The following is a 13,269-nucleotide window of genomic DNA, read 5'->3' on the forward strand; positions in this document are numbered from 1 at the left end:
CTGACACCAGTTGGGTGTCTTTGGGTGACTGGAATAGATTTGTGATCATATGAAATTAGAAACTGATTTAGAATTGGGTTTCACTTTTTTATCAGAAATATTCAACAGAAATGATTTACTTAAGGGATAAGGTATGTGACAGTGAAACTTTGAGACAACCTGTACCTTGAAACACGTATACATAGCACAATAGCTGAAATAACATATGTATTTAAACGAGTACCTCTAAGACATTACATTACATACAAGACATTACATTTTATACGTCGTTTTTGACCAGTCAAGAAAAAAAAAATAACATCAGCCACCACATACATTTGAGCTAACAGTTACTGGAGAAAATAAGAGGCAAACGTAAGTTCATTTCTATCAGTTTATTGCAACTCGAACATGTTTAACATTTTATGTTTTTTTTTCCCTTGTGACAAGAAGCTGGACTCAGAGTTGATTTATTTTTTCTTATAACTCTTGGCTTGCACACAGATAGAAACAGTAACCATCTTGGCAGTCTGTGGCAACTCTTTTAGGTTAAGTTTAAATCCTCTGTTTGGAGCTTTTGTTTTTGATTATTTATGAAAGCAATTCACCCACCTCAGCACGTCTGTGTGTTGTAAAATACAGAATAAAATAACTATCCAAAAAAAAAAAACAAACAAACAAAAAAAAAAACCCCAACAACGACAAAAACAAGACTGCCCCATTTTTAAAAGAGGAAAGTGGACACAGAACAAGGCACTACCATGCTTTGTCCGGAGTGATAGTTATAATAAATAAACTGATACCCAGCATTTTTATAGAACCACCAGGGGAATCTGAGTGGAAATGACTCTGCGTTGTATGTACAGCCTGGAGGGGGGGGGGGTGGAGGGGAGTGTAGTCAGAAGATTTTCACTTTGATAACGCTCTATGGAGCAAGTGCTGTGCGTACAGAGGACCATCAGAAAAAAATATAACTCTCATAACATACTCCATCCCTCTACATAAAGATATTTTATCCCTTAAAATTATTCAAGAAGAAACATGTCACTGGATGAGTTTACACATACAAGCCCAACATCAAGTCTTGTACGATACTATCTCTCTTTGGAAACGTTCAAATAATACCGTGGTCTTCGCCAAAATCTCTCTTAAGTCGCTAACTGCTTTACACATACAGTGAGAGAGCAGAAAGAGGATCCAGGACATGGTGGATGATGTAAGGAGACTTCCGACAGTCTCTTTATCCCCTATTCTCATCGCTAACGAACATTTAGCGCTGCATGTAACAATGTCCTGACAGAAAAAGAATGCCACGTCAATCAACACCATCAGATGTCAAACACTACTAATTGACCTAAAACAACATCTTTCTGACTGAGAGGGTTATCTGGGCCTTGGTACATCACATCTCTGTAGATACAGTATGGGCGAATGCAATTTAGAGAAAGAACCGGGAGGGAAAAGAGGAAGAGATAGAGTCTAGCATAATTCTAAAGGAGGAGAGTGAGACCTTGGAGTGCGGTCTGGAAGTCCTCCGTGTTAATGTGGGTTAATGGGTGCGGACCTGATTGGGCTAGAGGAGCATGGTGACAGGTTTCTCTAGGAGCCTGCGGAACTGGGCCAGCCACTGGGCGCCCACCGCTCCGTCCACAACCCTGTGGTCGCAGCTCAGAGTCACTGACATCATGTTGGCCACGTCAAACCTGAAACACACAGGGGAGGACAAAAAAAGGCATGTACAAGCGACCAACCACAGATTTTCAAAATTCAAATTTTCTTTCTCTCTCTGTCTCTCTTAATTAACCACGCGCTCCACACCTCTCTCTTTCTTACGCAGACGCACACGTATGTGAGAGCCATCAAACAAACTCCAAAGCATCTGACCGCAATTTCACACTTACACTCTCTCACTTTCTCCTTGTTTTACACCGTCTTGTTCACTCACCCTTTCTCATTGTCTGCAGGCAGCAGCCTCTTCTCTGAGCCTCCCACGGCCAGAATGCAGGCCTGAGGGGGGTTGATAATGGCTGAGAAATTCTTGATGCCGAACATGCCCAAATTGGAGATTGTGAACGTACCACCCTGAAAGCAAAAAAAAAAAAAAAAAACCACACATAAAAAAATATGCCTTCAGTGTATGTTTTCCAGCTACAAGTTATTCAGACACGTGAACCTTGTTTGGCTCTCTTACAGTCATGCACAGTAAATGTTGACAGATTAGACCTATTCTAAAGGCATGCCATATTCTAAACTATATACTGCTAAGTGCCTGGCAATTTCATTCAAGTAACCGCATGCACGTTAGGTTATCACGCCATCACTGAGAGCCCTGGAGTTCTTAAAAAGAAATCCAGATATCTATGGTACATACAACAAAATCTAGTCCTGACATGAATTCTGTCCCAGTTTAACACGTTACCTAACATCTTACCTCACGGTGTTACAGGCCTTATGAGACACTCACCTGGAATTCGTGCGGCTGCAGTTTGCCCTCGCGTGCTTTGGCAGCCAGGGTGGCCACGTCTGTGCTGATGGCTGCCAGGCCCTTAATGTGGGCATTGAAAACTATAGGAGTGATGAGGCCGTTGGCCGTGCTAACGGCGACGCTGACGTCCACCACGTGGTTTCTGTAGGAGAAGAGTGAACGGAACGCATGAGGGACTGTATCAGCTTCACAGAGACTCTGGTCTTCTCACACGGATAAACAACACAACACGCCTCAAATCAAAAGGCTCCGGTGCTCCAGTGACACACACGTAGGGTTAAAAAACAACAAAAAAAATGATGCGGTTCACAATGCAAAAGATTCAAATGTCAATAGTGTATTTAATATCAACTACAAAAACCAAATTATATAAAAAAACTTGAATTAGAGAATGAATAGAATTTAAGGCACCTCCAATGTATTTGAAAAGCCTTATATTTCTTTATATATCTGACTGACATTATAAGAAGGTCTTTATCCTTATAGGTTCGTGAAAGTCTGCTTGTCTGTGCAGCGTTTGGACACCATTAACACAAGCACTTTGTGTGGCCTGCCATTCTAAAGTAGATGAACTTCCCACTTGTTTTAGGGTCTGAGCTAACAATACAACTGAACTGTTCAGACGAGTGGTGTGTACTTAAGGAACGAAGCTGCATTCTTGTGGGGAGGCAGTGATATGGAGAGAGAGAGAGAGAGAGAGAGAGAGAGAGAGAGAGAGAGAGAGAGAGAGAGAGAGAGAGAGAGAGAGAGAGAGAGAGCTGTTACTCACTGTCGGATCACTGTGTCCATCCACGAAGAGTTTGCCTCAGGCACCTCCAGACATGCCAACGCCGAAGCCTTAATGATGAAATCATTGACTGACAGTTTGATATTTTTGGATTTTAATTCCTGAATGAAAGAAAGGATGTTGACAGACAGCGTCAGGAAAAAAAAAGGAATGAGGTCCAATAGCAGTTCATATAAGTTACAAATCAAAAATATTGATTTATAAGCTTGTAGCCTACCGCAAAATACGATTTAATACTTTGTGCTGTGCAACTAAATGCAAAGACTACACCGAATACAAGCCTTCGTAAAGAGCACCATCTCCCCAGCAGTGTATTTGGATTGATCCTTTCAGACAACTCACCTCATTGAGTTCTCTCCTGAGCTCCAGAACTTGGTCCATTTTCACATCAACAGACAAATAGTAATGTGGGATCGTCTGCTTCGACTGCATCAGCCTCTGAGCAATAACCTGAACAGTGAGAGAGGACAAGGTTAAAGGACGGAAGATGAAAGAAAAGAGAGAGAGAGAGAGAGAGAGAGAGAGAGATGGTGAATCTTACTCTGCGGATGTTGCTGATGGGGATGTCCGTGAAGGTGCCCGTTGGCACGGCGCCGACGGCTGGAGCGGCTGCAGGTGGAGCGCTGGGTGTAGGTGCAGCAGCAGGCGGAGCCTTGAGAGAGTAGGACAGGGAACCCAGAACAAGTGGCTATGACAATGAGACTTGACAATCATTCTAACTTCATTTATGGCCTATTACATTTGATGGAATACACGCATTCAAGATCAAATAGGAGAAAAGTAGAAATGCTAATCTGTGTTTAAAAGATAAATCTGTGTTAAAAGTTTGAAGTGTGTCAAATACTTAAAATGTGTTTTTCTCAGTTCATTATCCAGTGCATTAACAAAAATATGTGTAAAAATGATAAAATATGTGGGGAAACTGGAAAAGACTTAGACATTATGATAGTGGCTGAATTGGCTAAATTCCTAAGCATTCCATAAGACATGCACAGGACAAAGAACCACTCTTGGGCTGGACTAAGTGTCTGTATCTTTGATGTTGAGGTTTGGGGGTCTCACCAGTGCAGCCTTGGGGGGGACAAACGACTCAATGTCTTTCCTTGTGACCCTGCCGTCTGGTCCAGTGCCTGTGAGAACACAGCGGAGAACAGGAAAAACGAGTCAGTCTATGAGAGGAGAAGAGCAGTCCACGAGAGATAAAGACATGTGCCTGAGAAAAGAGCCATGCAGTTTCACATACTGCCAACAAAAGGGGCAGCTAATGCCAGACTTCATATTCTAGGGTAAAGTTTATTCCATAAGTCAGATTCCATTTGAGCTGACTTTTAGTGTTACCCCAACGACTGAAAGATAACTGAGAATTATTACTATTCCAGTTAAAGTTATGGTAGAGAAAGGATCAGTTATGTATGCACGTCTGGGCATAAACTGGTATGTGTAAAAATAAAGGCGCGGAGGTGTCTATACCCACCGGTGACCTGGCCAAGATCAATGCCCTTCTCTGCTGCTAGTTTCTTAGCCAGAGGGCTGGCAAACACTCTCCCCTTCCTGGGTGCAGCAGGAGCAGCAGGTGCAGCTGGAGCTGGGGTGGGAGCAGCAGGCGCTGCCGCAGGTGGAGGTGGCGCCACCTAGAGGAGAGGAGGTCACAAAGGTGATTAACTGTCAAGTTAGATGAACACTTTATTTACTGTCTGTGTATGACACTACACATTCATACTTAATGTACAACTATGTCTTATGTCTTCAGAGTTAGGAAAATGATCTGCTTTCAATCTATTCAAAGAATAATGACATTTAAACAGCAATGCATCAAACTACAATACATTTTAGTTTAAACAATAGCTGCACAGTCATATGATAAGTGTGCCTGGTTTGGAGTCACTTGTAGGTACTGTATAGCTGAACTGGTCTGCTAGAGCATGTTTCTGCACTGTCACAAAAACTGGTGGAGATTTACTGGAAAGGACAACAAATCTGACTGAATTAAGGATTATTCACATGTGACCCTCCTAGTCCACCTATTTTCCCCATTCCTACAATATGACACGCCCATATTACTAGAGAGACAAGTTTTTCCAAACTGTCACAACAATGCTAAAAGTTGAGGACAATGATGCTAAATCAAAAGAACAAACTGCCACGCTCACACTGTTTTTGAGCACAGAGAGTTCATTGGTGCATGAAACTAGTGGGATGAAATATTCATGACCAAAAAAAAAGGAAAGTCCAAATGCAAAATTCAGCCTCTGGCACCTTTTCAAAATTTCATTTTTCATTATTCCTTATTTTTAAGCCGCTGACGCACAGTAAATATCTTCGGTGATAAGATTATCATTTTGTAAGTATGTTGTATTTTTTCTGTCTGTTTTTCTCCCAACCTGCAACAGCCAATTACACAGTATCATAAGACCCAGCCAAGGGGCAGCCACGGTGGCAAAATGAGAGACTGAAAAACTACCATGTTCTGAATCACGCAACACAAACCACCGCTTCTCTTTCATCTGTATAGTTTACAAACATCTACACGAGAATGGAGTGCATGTAGGCCCATGCTGTTTTCTCTCTGTTTTATGTCCAGTAACAGTGTATGGATCAGACTGACACCCGCGAGTGGCTGGACTGTGAAGACAGGGATCAAACCCTGTGGGGCTGGTGCTCTCAGAACACGGACAACTCATGTTCTCTACGCTGCTTGGCCAGGCCTGAGGTATCTCTGAGATCTGAACTCCCGACCCCAGTGAGGACGGGAGAACTAATTTAGTTCTGTGCCACACAGGCTCCAGCAATACCATTATCATCCCTGTGCGCATGACTGCTGAGCAACACTTGACTAACCGACAACAGCAAACCTGGGGCCTCGTTTATTAAGAGAGACTCTGTTACAGTACAAGGGGGTAAAACGGAGAAAATCTTGAGAGCTGAAATCTTTGAGCGTTCTTCAAAAAGAAACGGAATTATTAAAAAGGGAGGGAAAAGTCTGCCCAGTGATTGTACTTTTGAGTATGAATATCTCTCTGTCTTAAACCAAAGTCAACAGTTCTCTTGCTTTTGAGGACACAGCTGATGCTAAAAACGCTGTGATCTTGGTTACCAAAGCACACCCTGAGAAATCATCTGTGACACAATGACACATTGGAGCCATGACTTCACCCATTAATCTGCAAGACTTTGCACAGAACCGTGTCTACAGCACACTTCTAACCTAGTCATTATTGACCAGTCAAACGTCACTGTTTACAATGTCAATAATGTCAAAGCTGACAAATGCCCAGGCTCCTAAACTTCCTATACCGACAACAGAACCCACTCAAAATGAGAACATATAACAGCACACAGCAGTGTCATAGACAGTTATAACACTTAAAGAGGCAGTATGATTCATTTGTTGATTACCGGTGTGGGTGCTGGGGGAGGAGTGGACACTACTCCTGTTTCCACATAATCGGCGAAGGCTTTGATGTCCTCCTCTTTCTCCACGATGATGCAGAGAGGAGTACCCAGGGGCACATCCCTCGTTCCCTCAGCAATCATGATCTTTGCCAGGTAACCCTCCTCTTGTACCTCAAACCCTGAATCATACATAGCACAAGGATCACTCTTCAAATTTTCCTGCATTAACCTACATTTCATTTATCCTCTGTCCACTCAAAACTCTGTAGTTTTACACTTTCAACACCTTCCACAGAAAATCTTAGGCTTAGTGCCTCACACTCAACGCCACACAAGTATGCACATTGAGCAGACATGATTTTCTCTTTAAGAGTACACCGGGACCAAAGTTTAACTACTGAAATTAATAACAGTTTGATAGAGAAATAAGAGCTGTCTAGTGAGTTATCAGGAATGATAACAGATTCTGATAACAGTTTCAGAATGGTGTTGTGTTCTGTTCAGTTCCTATCTGCTGCAGATGCAACACAGTGTGTGTGAAATTACAGAAGTTAAATGCAGCGTTCTTTTTAAAACAAGGAAGGTGTGTGGAAAGGGACTCATTAAAGTCAGAGAGTTAAAAACTCACCGATGGTAGCTTTGTCTGTCTCAATCTCAGCCAACAGGTCCCCCTCACTCAACTTCTCTCCCACCTTCTTCTCCCAGCGCTGGACTGTGCCCATAGTCATGGTGGGAGAGAGAGCTGGGAGCAGCACCTACAGCAAACAGAGAGGAGTATCAGCACGTATATTTGCCCTTTTCTGAATCGCTTCCATCATAAAGCACCGCAAGACAAGTGCCAGATCCAAAACAAATGGCCATATCCGTGCTCCTGAGGCCTGTTCTCGCCACTGGGACCCTTTTATCAGACTGGAAACAGTTTAGCAATATGCACTGGCTTCAAGGTCTGGTCTAAGAGTGACCTTAGCAGTGACACTTATGTAACAGACAGCTCCTTAACGGCTTTATGCTTGGTTTGTATCCTGTCCGTCTTGGAAGTTGCTTTGGATAAAAGCATCTGATAAATGAATAATTGTTAAGGTAAATGCAAGGACTTCGGTAACTCAGCATTAGGCCCACCAGAGGTCAAACAAATCCTAAAAAAGAGATCCTAATAAATGGCCGCTATCTATTCTAGGTTCTGGACTGAGGCTGGAGTTTGGCTGATTTCTTTCTAAAGACTTTGAACCCATTTACAGAGTCATTTGGGATTTGGTTTATAGGTCATGTGACTAAGTGACACTCTTTTTTTTTTTTTCCCCCCAGTGTGGCCGACCTTCATGTGAGGTGGGTAGGAGCTGCCAGGAGCCTGGGTGGGAGCAGCAGCAGGTGGTGGAGATGGAGGAGGAGGTGCTGCAGCAGCAGCAGATGGAGCAGCAGCAGCCAATGAGTCTAAGGTGACGTCCTTAAACGCAGGGATGAGGTCAGCGCTGACAGGGAAAAAAGTTACAGGGTCAGATCTGATGGATCATCAGATGGAGAATGAAGAGTGCAAATTGATGACGGTCATTTATTGGTCAATTTATGCTCCACTAAGCCCTGCCCATCTTTGGTTACTGTTGCTAACTTGGACGAGTGTTCACAGTTAGCTTTTGAGGAAACATTCCCTGATATGAAGTAACTGATGTCAAAATGAACTTCAGTACATGTGGAAGGACACATCCACAATCTTAAATTAACGTAAAAAAAAAATGCATTTAGGATAGGGACTGAGACAAAATCTACCACTTTTTTAGGATGCGTTTATATTTGCTTAATTCAATATTAATTCATTTAACTGTTCTTTCATGTATCATTTTACTTATGCTTTTATTTACTGATTCTTTTACTGGTTCATTTCTCCTTTCCACTTTTGTAAATTACAGCAAAGAAAAATCAATAAAAGGCACTCCTCTAAGAAAGTACATCTGAAAACTAGTAAATGAGGAACCAGCTGGCAGTGGGAATGAATCTCCACACATGCAGTAAGTAACGGGAGTACACACCTCAGTACTGGGGTGCCAAGGCATGCAGTACCAGAGAGGCATATACTATCACTAAGTAAATACCATTTTCATTTTATCAGGTGGAGAAAAGTCCTAAACTAAACTCACACCACAGTTTGTGTCAGTTACAGTTTAAGGAGCAGGACAATACCAAATGCTGCACCTCCCACACTCACTGTCGTTTTTCCTCAGAGTCACTGACCAGAAATAGAAACAGTCATTTTTTTTTTCTTAGATGCCTAACTGCTTTTATCTGACACTTAATCTTTAGAAATATTACAACTCACAAAGCAACCTTAGGTGCATTTCTGATGACAACATTAAATACCCTGGGTTATTTTTTTTTTGTGTGTCTTTTTACTGAAAGTGCCTTTTGACCAACTGAAGAATGACTATTGCATAATTTGCAATAAAAGTTACAAGATGACATTCCTTAGTTGTCATTTCTGAAAACAATCCTTTCAAAAATACTGTTTATTTGTTTCATGACATCAGACATTTCAGGGCAACAACCACAATAGCTTTAAATAAAAACTTCTTTTCTTTTCTTTTCTTTTTTTAACTGAGTAAAACCAAAACAAGAGGAGGCCAATCACTGGATAGTCTTACCTGTCCACAGTGATACAGATAACTGCTCCTATGGGCACATCTCTTGTCCCCTCTGGCACCAGAATCTTAGCCAGGTAACACTCTTCCAGCATCTCAAATCCCACTGTGGCCTTGTCTGTTTCCACCTGTGCCACGGACAATGAGTTTGGAGAGCATTAGGCATCAGAGTCATAATGAATGGAGTCTACAGGTTGAGAGAGGCTAAACCAGAGACCACAGTTCAGTATTACTGGAGAATATGAGGTCTGAAGAACATCAAGTCAAATTCTTGCAACGTCTTTCAGTGAGGGGGCAGTGCCAAAATGCACCGTCCTTTTTATCCATGTGTCAGAGTGTGAAAACCCCTCACCTCAGCGATCAAGTCACCCTCGTTGATCTTATCACCCTCTTTCTTCTCCCAACGGGCTATGGTTCCCAACTGCATTGTGGGTGACAGAGCAGGAAGCTCAACCTGTGTCCATGAAAAGTCAGAGTTTTACACATACATCAGACATCACTTTTGTATGGTCTCACCCACTGTGTCATGGATGATCGTCATTTGTTTTGTATTTTAACTATGGTACATACAAACTATTTATCTACCACTGAAGAACAGAACACAATCTGCTGTGAAGTGCCATACACTGTCGCGACCACGGGCAAGACAAATGGCATCGGACCTGGCCAAGGAGTTAAAGTTGGGCATCATCGTAAGTTGGCCCTGTATCTTTAATCTAACTGTTTTAAACGACAGTTGCTTTGTTACATTTGCTTTGTAAATGCTACTACAGCGCTTCAGGCAGAAGTACTTGATGGCAAAACCCCATTTCACAGTGCTTTGTCCTGAAGGTGACATTTAAAAAAACAGTGAGGACGATATTATTCGCTAAGCAACGTGTACGTCACATAATGATCTGCAGAGACCCTTCTGCACATATTTTAATGTAAGAAAAAAAAACTTTCATAACATGCTGTATTCATACGCAATACGACAAATGGCACTTCGGTAGGGCTAAAGGCTAAATGACAAGCAGGGACAGACAGTCAAAATATGACATTTAAAGAATAATATTTGGATAAACGATACAAAATCTTTGAGATAGCATCTTAATGACATTTGTACACAAACATAAATGATTGTAACATAGAACGAACAAGAGTAGCCATCTGGCTAGTGATTACCTTCTGATGAGGTGGTAAACTGTAAAGTCGTTTGCTTGAACTAATACTTGCAGTTTGGTTTTGCTGCAGGACACATGTTCTGTTGCTGAGGATGCTGTTGTAAAAATATCTTCCATTGCTTGCGGTCCTTATTCGAGCAGGACCAGAATAATGGTTTCTCTTGAGATGACTTCTCGCTGGTCCAGATCTAGAACTAGCAGTAGGGCCCGATAAGACACTGGGTCGAGCTAGAGAGACAGATGGCCGCACTCGCAGTACTAAACGCAACATTTTGCTGTAAGAATTTCCAGATAAATTTGGGTACAAGAGAGGTTACTATGGTGTCAGAGTTTCTGACACTAACCGTAGTAATTTTGTTTCTTGTCCAGAAATTTGGACCGCCCAACCTCACTTTTCAATGACCTCCCCGGTCCAAAACATCACAGTTTACGGCTCTCCTTCCAATCGTCCTCTGTTCAATACTACGGGTTGCCATTACCTATGACAATTCCTTTTCCTTGACTGTTAACTGCATCTTCCATCCTGAAATTGATACAAAATTTGGGCACAAACTTTAAATTTTAAGATCCACAAAGAGGTAAAATTTACAGTTAGCTTAGCAAAACCGATTTGTTGTATTATTTAAATGTATTCTATTTATCGTGCATAGTTATTATAAAAAAATATTTTGAACACTTCGGCTAATATTTTCAGGATCTTCGCACATGAATTTTAAAATCGTCATATGATATAAACAAAACGCCAAAAACTTTAATATAGACATAAGGCCAAAATCCGCCCCATTTTCATTTAAATTTTTATTAAAGTTTATCTTCAAGAGACAATATGGCAACCTTACAACAAGCTACATAAAGTGTCGTAGAACGTCGTAAAAACTAGACTATCATCAGAGCAACGTACAGCTGCATAATGTGCTCGGGAAGCCTTCTGCTCCTTTTACAGTTCCGTCTCGTATTAAACTCAAAGTGAGAAAACAGAGTTTTTACGGGGTAGAATTTTAGGTTAACGAACCATGCTTAAACTTGTCATTACTTTCCATATACGCTTTCAAGTACTTTTTACTTTGGTCGTTGACGGGTAATGATGGTTAGGAAAGGCTAAATTGTTCAGGTAAACGGATTTAGCAGCGATATTACTGCACTCTCATGCTGTAGTTTCAGTACAGTTGAGAAAGTACTTTGTCTAATGAAGCGATAGCTTGCCTGAGGTGTTGGTCCATCACACAGAGGACATGGATTCGAAAATATAACTTGGCATCTCTCGCACAGGTGATGTTAGAAGTGGAAAATCTCAGTTTTAAGTAGCTGTGAGGGTTGTACGCTTTTAACAAAACGACTATTCACTAAATTAAAAAAAAAATGCCTTGGATGACACTCACCGTGTCTTTACAGTTTCATATGGGATATCAATTATGCTTGGCCAAAATATTTGTGAAGGGCTGGTTGCGTTTGATGTAGAGCACATCGGGATACTTGGATTATGAAAAGAGTACTAAGGTTTGCTATTTACATCTGATTTCAGAGTCAAAAAAATTGGGGAACATCTGATGACACCTAATACAACAAACTCTTATACACATACAAAACCAGCGTTGTAAGACTTCAGTCTTCATTCGTTGTCCTCCAACTGTGGATCCAAACTTGTACCAGATAGACTCAGTCATTTTGGTAAAGCTTTTCCGTCAATATCGGAAGGACCAGTCAGAATTAGGTTCACCTCTGTATCCAATCAGGGAAGTGGTCAGTCATAACCATTCAGTCAGGTGTGAGCAAAATATGTACTGCCAGTGGGAATGCTGTTTTCTGCACAGCTACTCTAATTTGAAACATACAAAAAGCAACAGGAAACTGGCTTCAGCAATGAGTTCAGTCATTTTAGTGCAGTACTGTGCTACACACCTCCAAACTTATTCACTCACACAACACTTTGCTTTCAGTTATAGAACTTAAAACTTTAATGATTATAGCATCATGCCTCTCTTTAAGCATATTTACAATCAGATCATATCAAATAAATGATAAAAACAAATCTGAATAAGGAAACTCTTCTTCTGTTCAAGTCTGGGGAGTTCAGGCACACATAACATTTTCTGTAAACTCCAGGGATAGATCAGTGAATGCAATGGTAATGTACTTATATTACCACAAAAATTAAATTAAAATGATACAAATTTCTCCTCAGCTCTTGTTATTTACAACCTATCAGCTTAAATACAAGGTGCTACATGAACAATCTTCTTGCCCATCGGATTCTGCTGTTATAGTACACAGTGGCTCTTCTTTCTCTTTCATATTATAAAATATCGTTCATGTCATTGTGAGTCTATGTCCACAATTTAAAATCTGAACCTTTATGATTTTGTGTTGAGAAGCCAAGTGACGATGGGAGTGTATATATCAGTGAAGGTCAATGGTAAACAGTCAAGGTTAACGGTAAACAGATATGAAACATAAATAAATGACAGTCCACTGGTCCCTACCTCTCTAAACCCTAAAAGTCATTCAAGCAAAATACTTAAATGGTCAGAAAGGACCATTTCCCCACCTGCTGCTGTCATCCTGGGGGTTGATGGACACACAGAACGGTATTAAAGTGGTTCGCTCCTCGTACAGTGTTCCACAAAGAAGGGAAATCACAATGCTTTTTTTTTTTTTTTTTTTGTAAAACATTCAAAGTGGGCACTGAAGAGACAGGGCTGCATCACTAAAACTTGGATGAGGGAAAAAGTCTTTTGTTGAGGCTAATATCACAAACACCCTTGGGTTTCACCGGAAACTCAGAAAGCTACATCAATAGTTACAGTACTCTCCTTCAGCACAGCTAAGGTATGA

The 13,269-nt window shown here is 41.2% G+C and overlaps 1 protein-coding gene across 10 annotated transcripts; it reads right to left on the minus strand.

The window, feature by feature from the left end:
• Positions 1-888: 888 nt before the first annotated feature.
• dlat (dihydrolipoamide S-acetyltransferase (E2 component of pyruvate dehydrogenase complex)) lies at positions 889-10,827 on the minus strand. Of its 10 annotated transcripts, none has more exons than XM_030781185.1 (14): positions 10,439-10,827; positions 9,627-9,695; positions 9,278-9,402; positions 7,960-8,113; positions 7,273-7,399; positions 6,648-6,823; positions 4,726-4,882; positions 4,320-4,381; positions 3,793-3,903; positions 3,594-3,701; positions 3,234-3,352; positions 2,444-2,606; positions 1,925-2,061; positions 889-1,682 (listed from the first exon to the last, which is right to left on the minus strand). In XM_030781185.1, the coding sequence occupies exons 1-14, from the start codon at positions 10,706-10,708 to the stop codon at positions 1,553-1,555; spliced, it is 1,908 nt and encodes a 635-aa protein (XP_030637045.1). In that variant the 5' UTR covers positions 10,709-10,827; the 3' UTR covers positions 889-1,552. The 10 variants fall into 10 exon arrangements, with proteins under 10 accessions (XP_030637045.1, XP_030637043.1, XP_030637044.1 ...); XM_030781183.1 differs by having other exon boundaries at positions 4,323-4,381; positions 9,627-9,728; XM_030781184.1 differs by having other exon boundaries at positions 2,444-2,585; positions 9,627-9,728.
• Between the last annotated feature and the right edge of the window lie 2,442 nt (positions 10,828-13,269).

This window comes from Chanos chanos, chromosome 8 (genome assembly GCF_902362185.1).
Source record: "Chanos chanos chromosome 8, fChaCha1.1, whole genome shotgun sequence".
NCBI classification, from domain to species: Eukaryota; Metazoa; Chordata; class Actinopteri; order Gonorynchiformes; family Chanidae; genus Chanos; species Chanos chanos.

What these genes read in the sequence shown, in the direction of transcription:
- dlat (XM_030781180.1), bottom strand. Translation starts at nt 10,708, where the DNA reads ATGTTGCGTTTAGTACTGCGAGTGCGGCCATCTGTCTCTCTAGCTCGA. An exon ending in CCTACCCACCTCACATGAAG is followed by an intron (nt 7,400 to 7,959) that starts GTCGGCCACACT and finishes TGTTTGCTGTAG; the next exon opens with GTGCTGCTCCCAGCTCTCTC. An exon ending in CTCCCCCAGCACCCACACCG is followed by an intron (nt 4,883 to 6,647) that starts GTAATCAACAAA and finishes CCTCTCCTCTAG; the next exon opens with GTGGCGCCACCTCCACCTGC.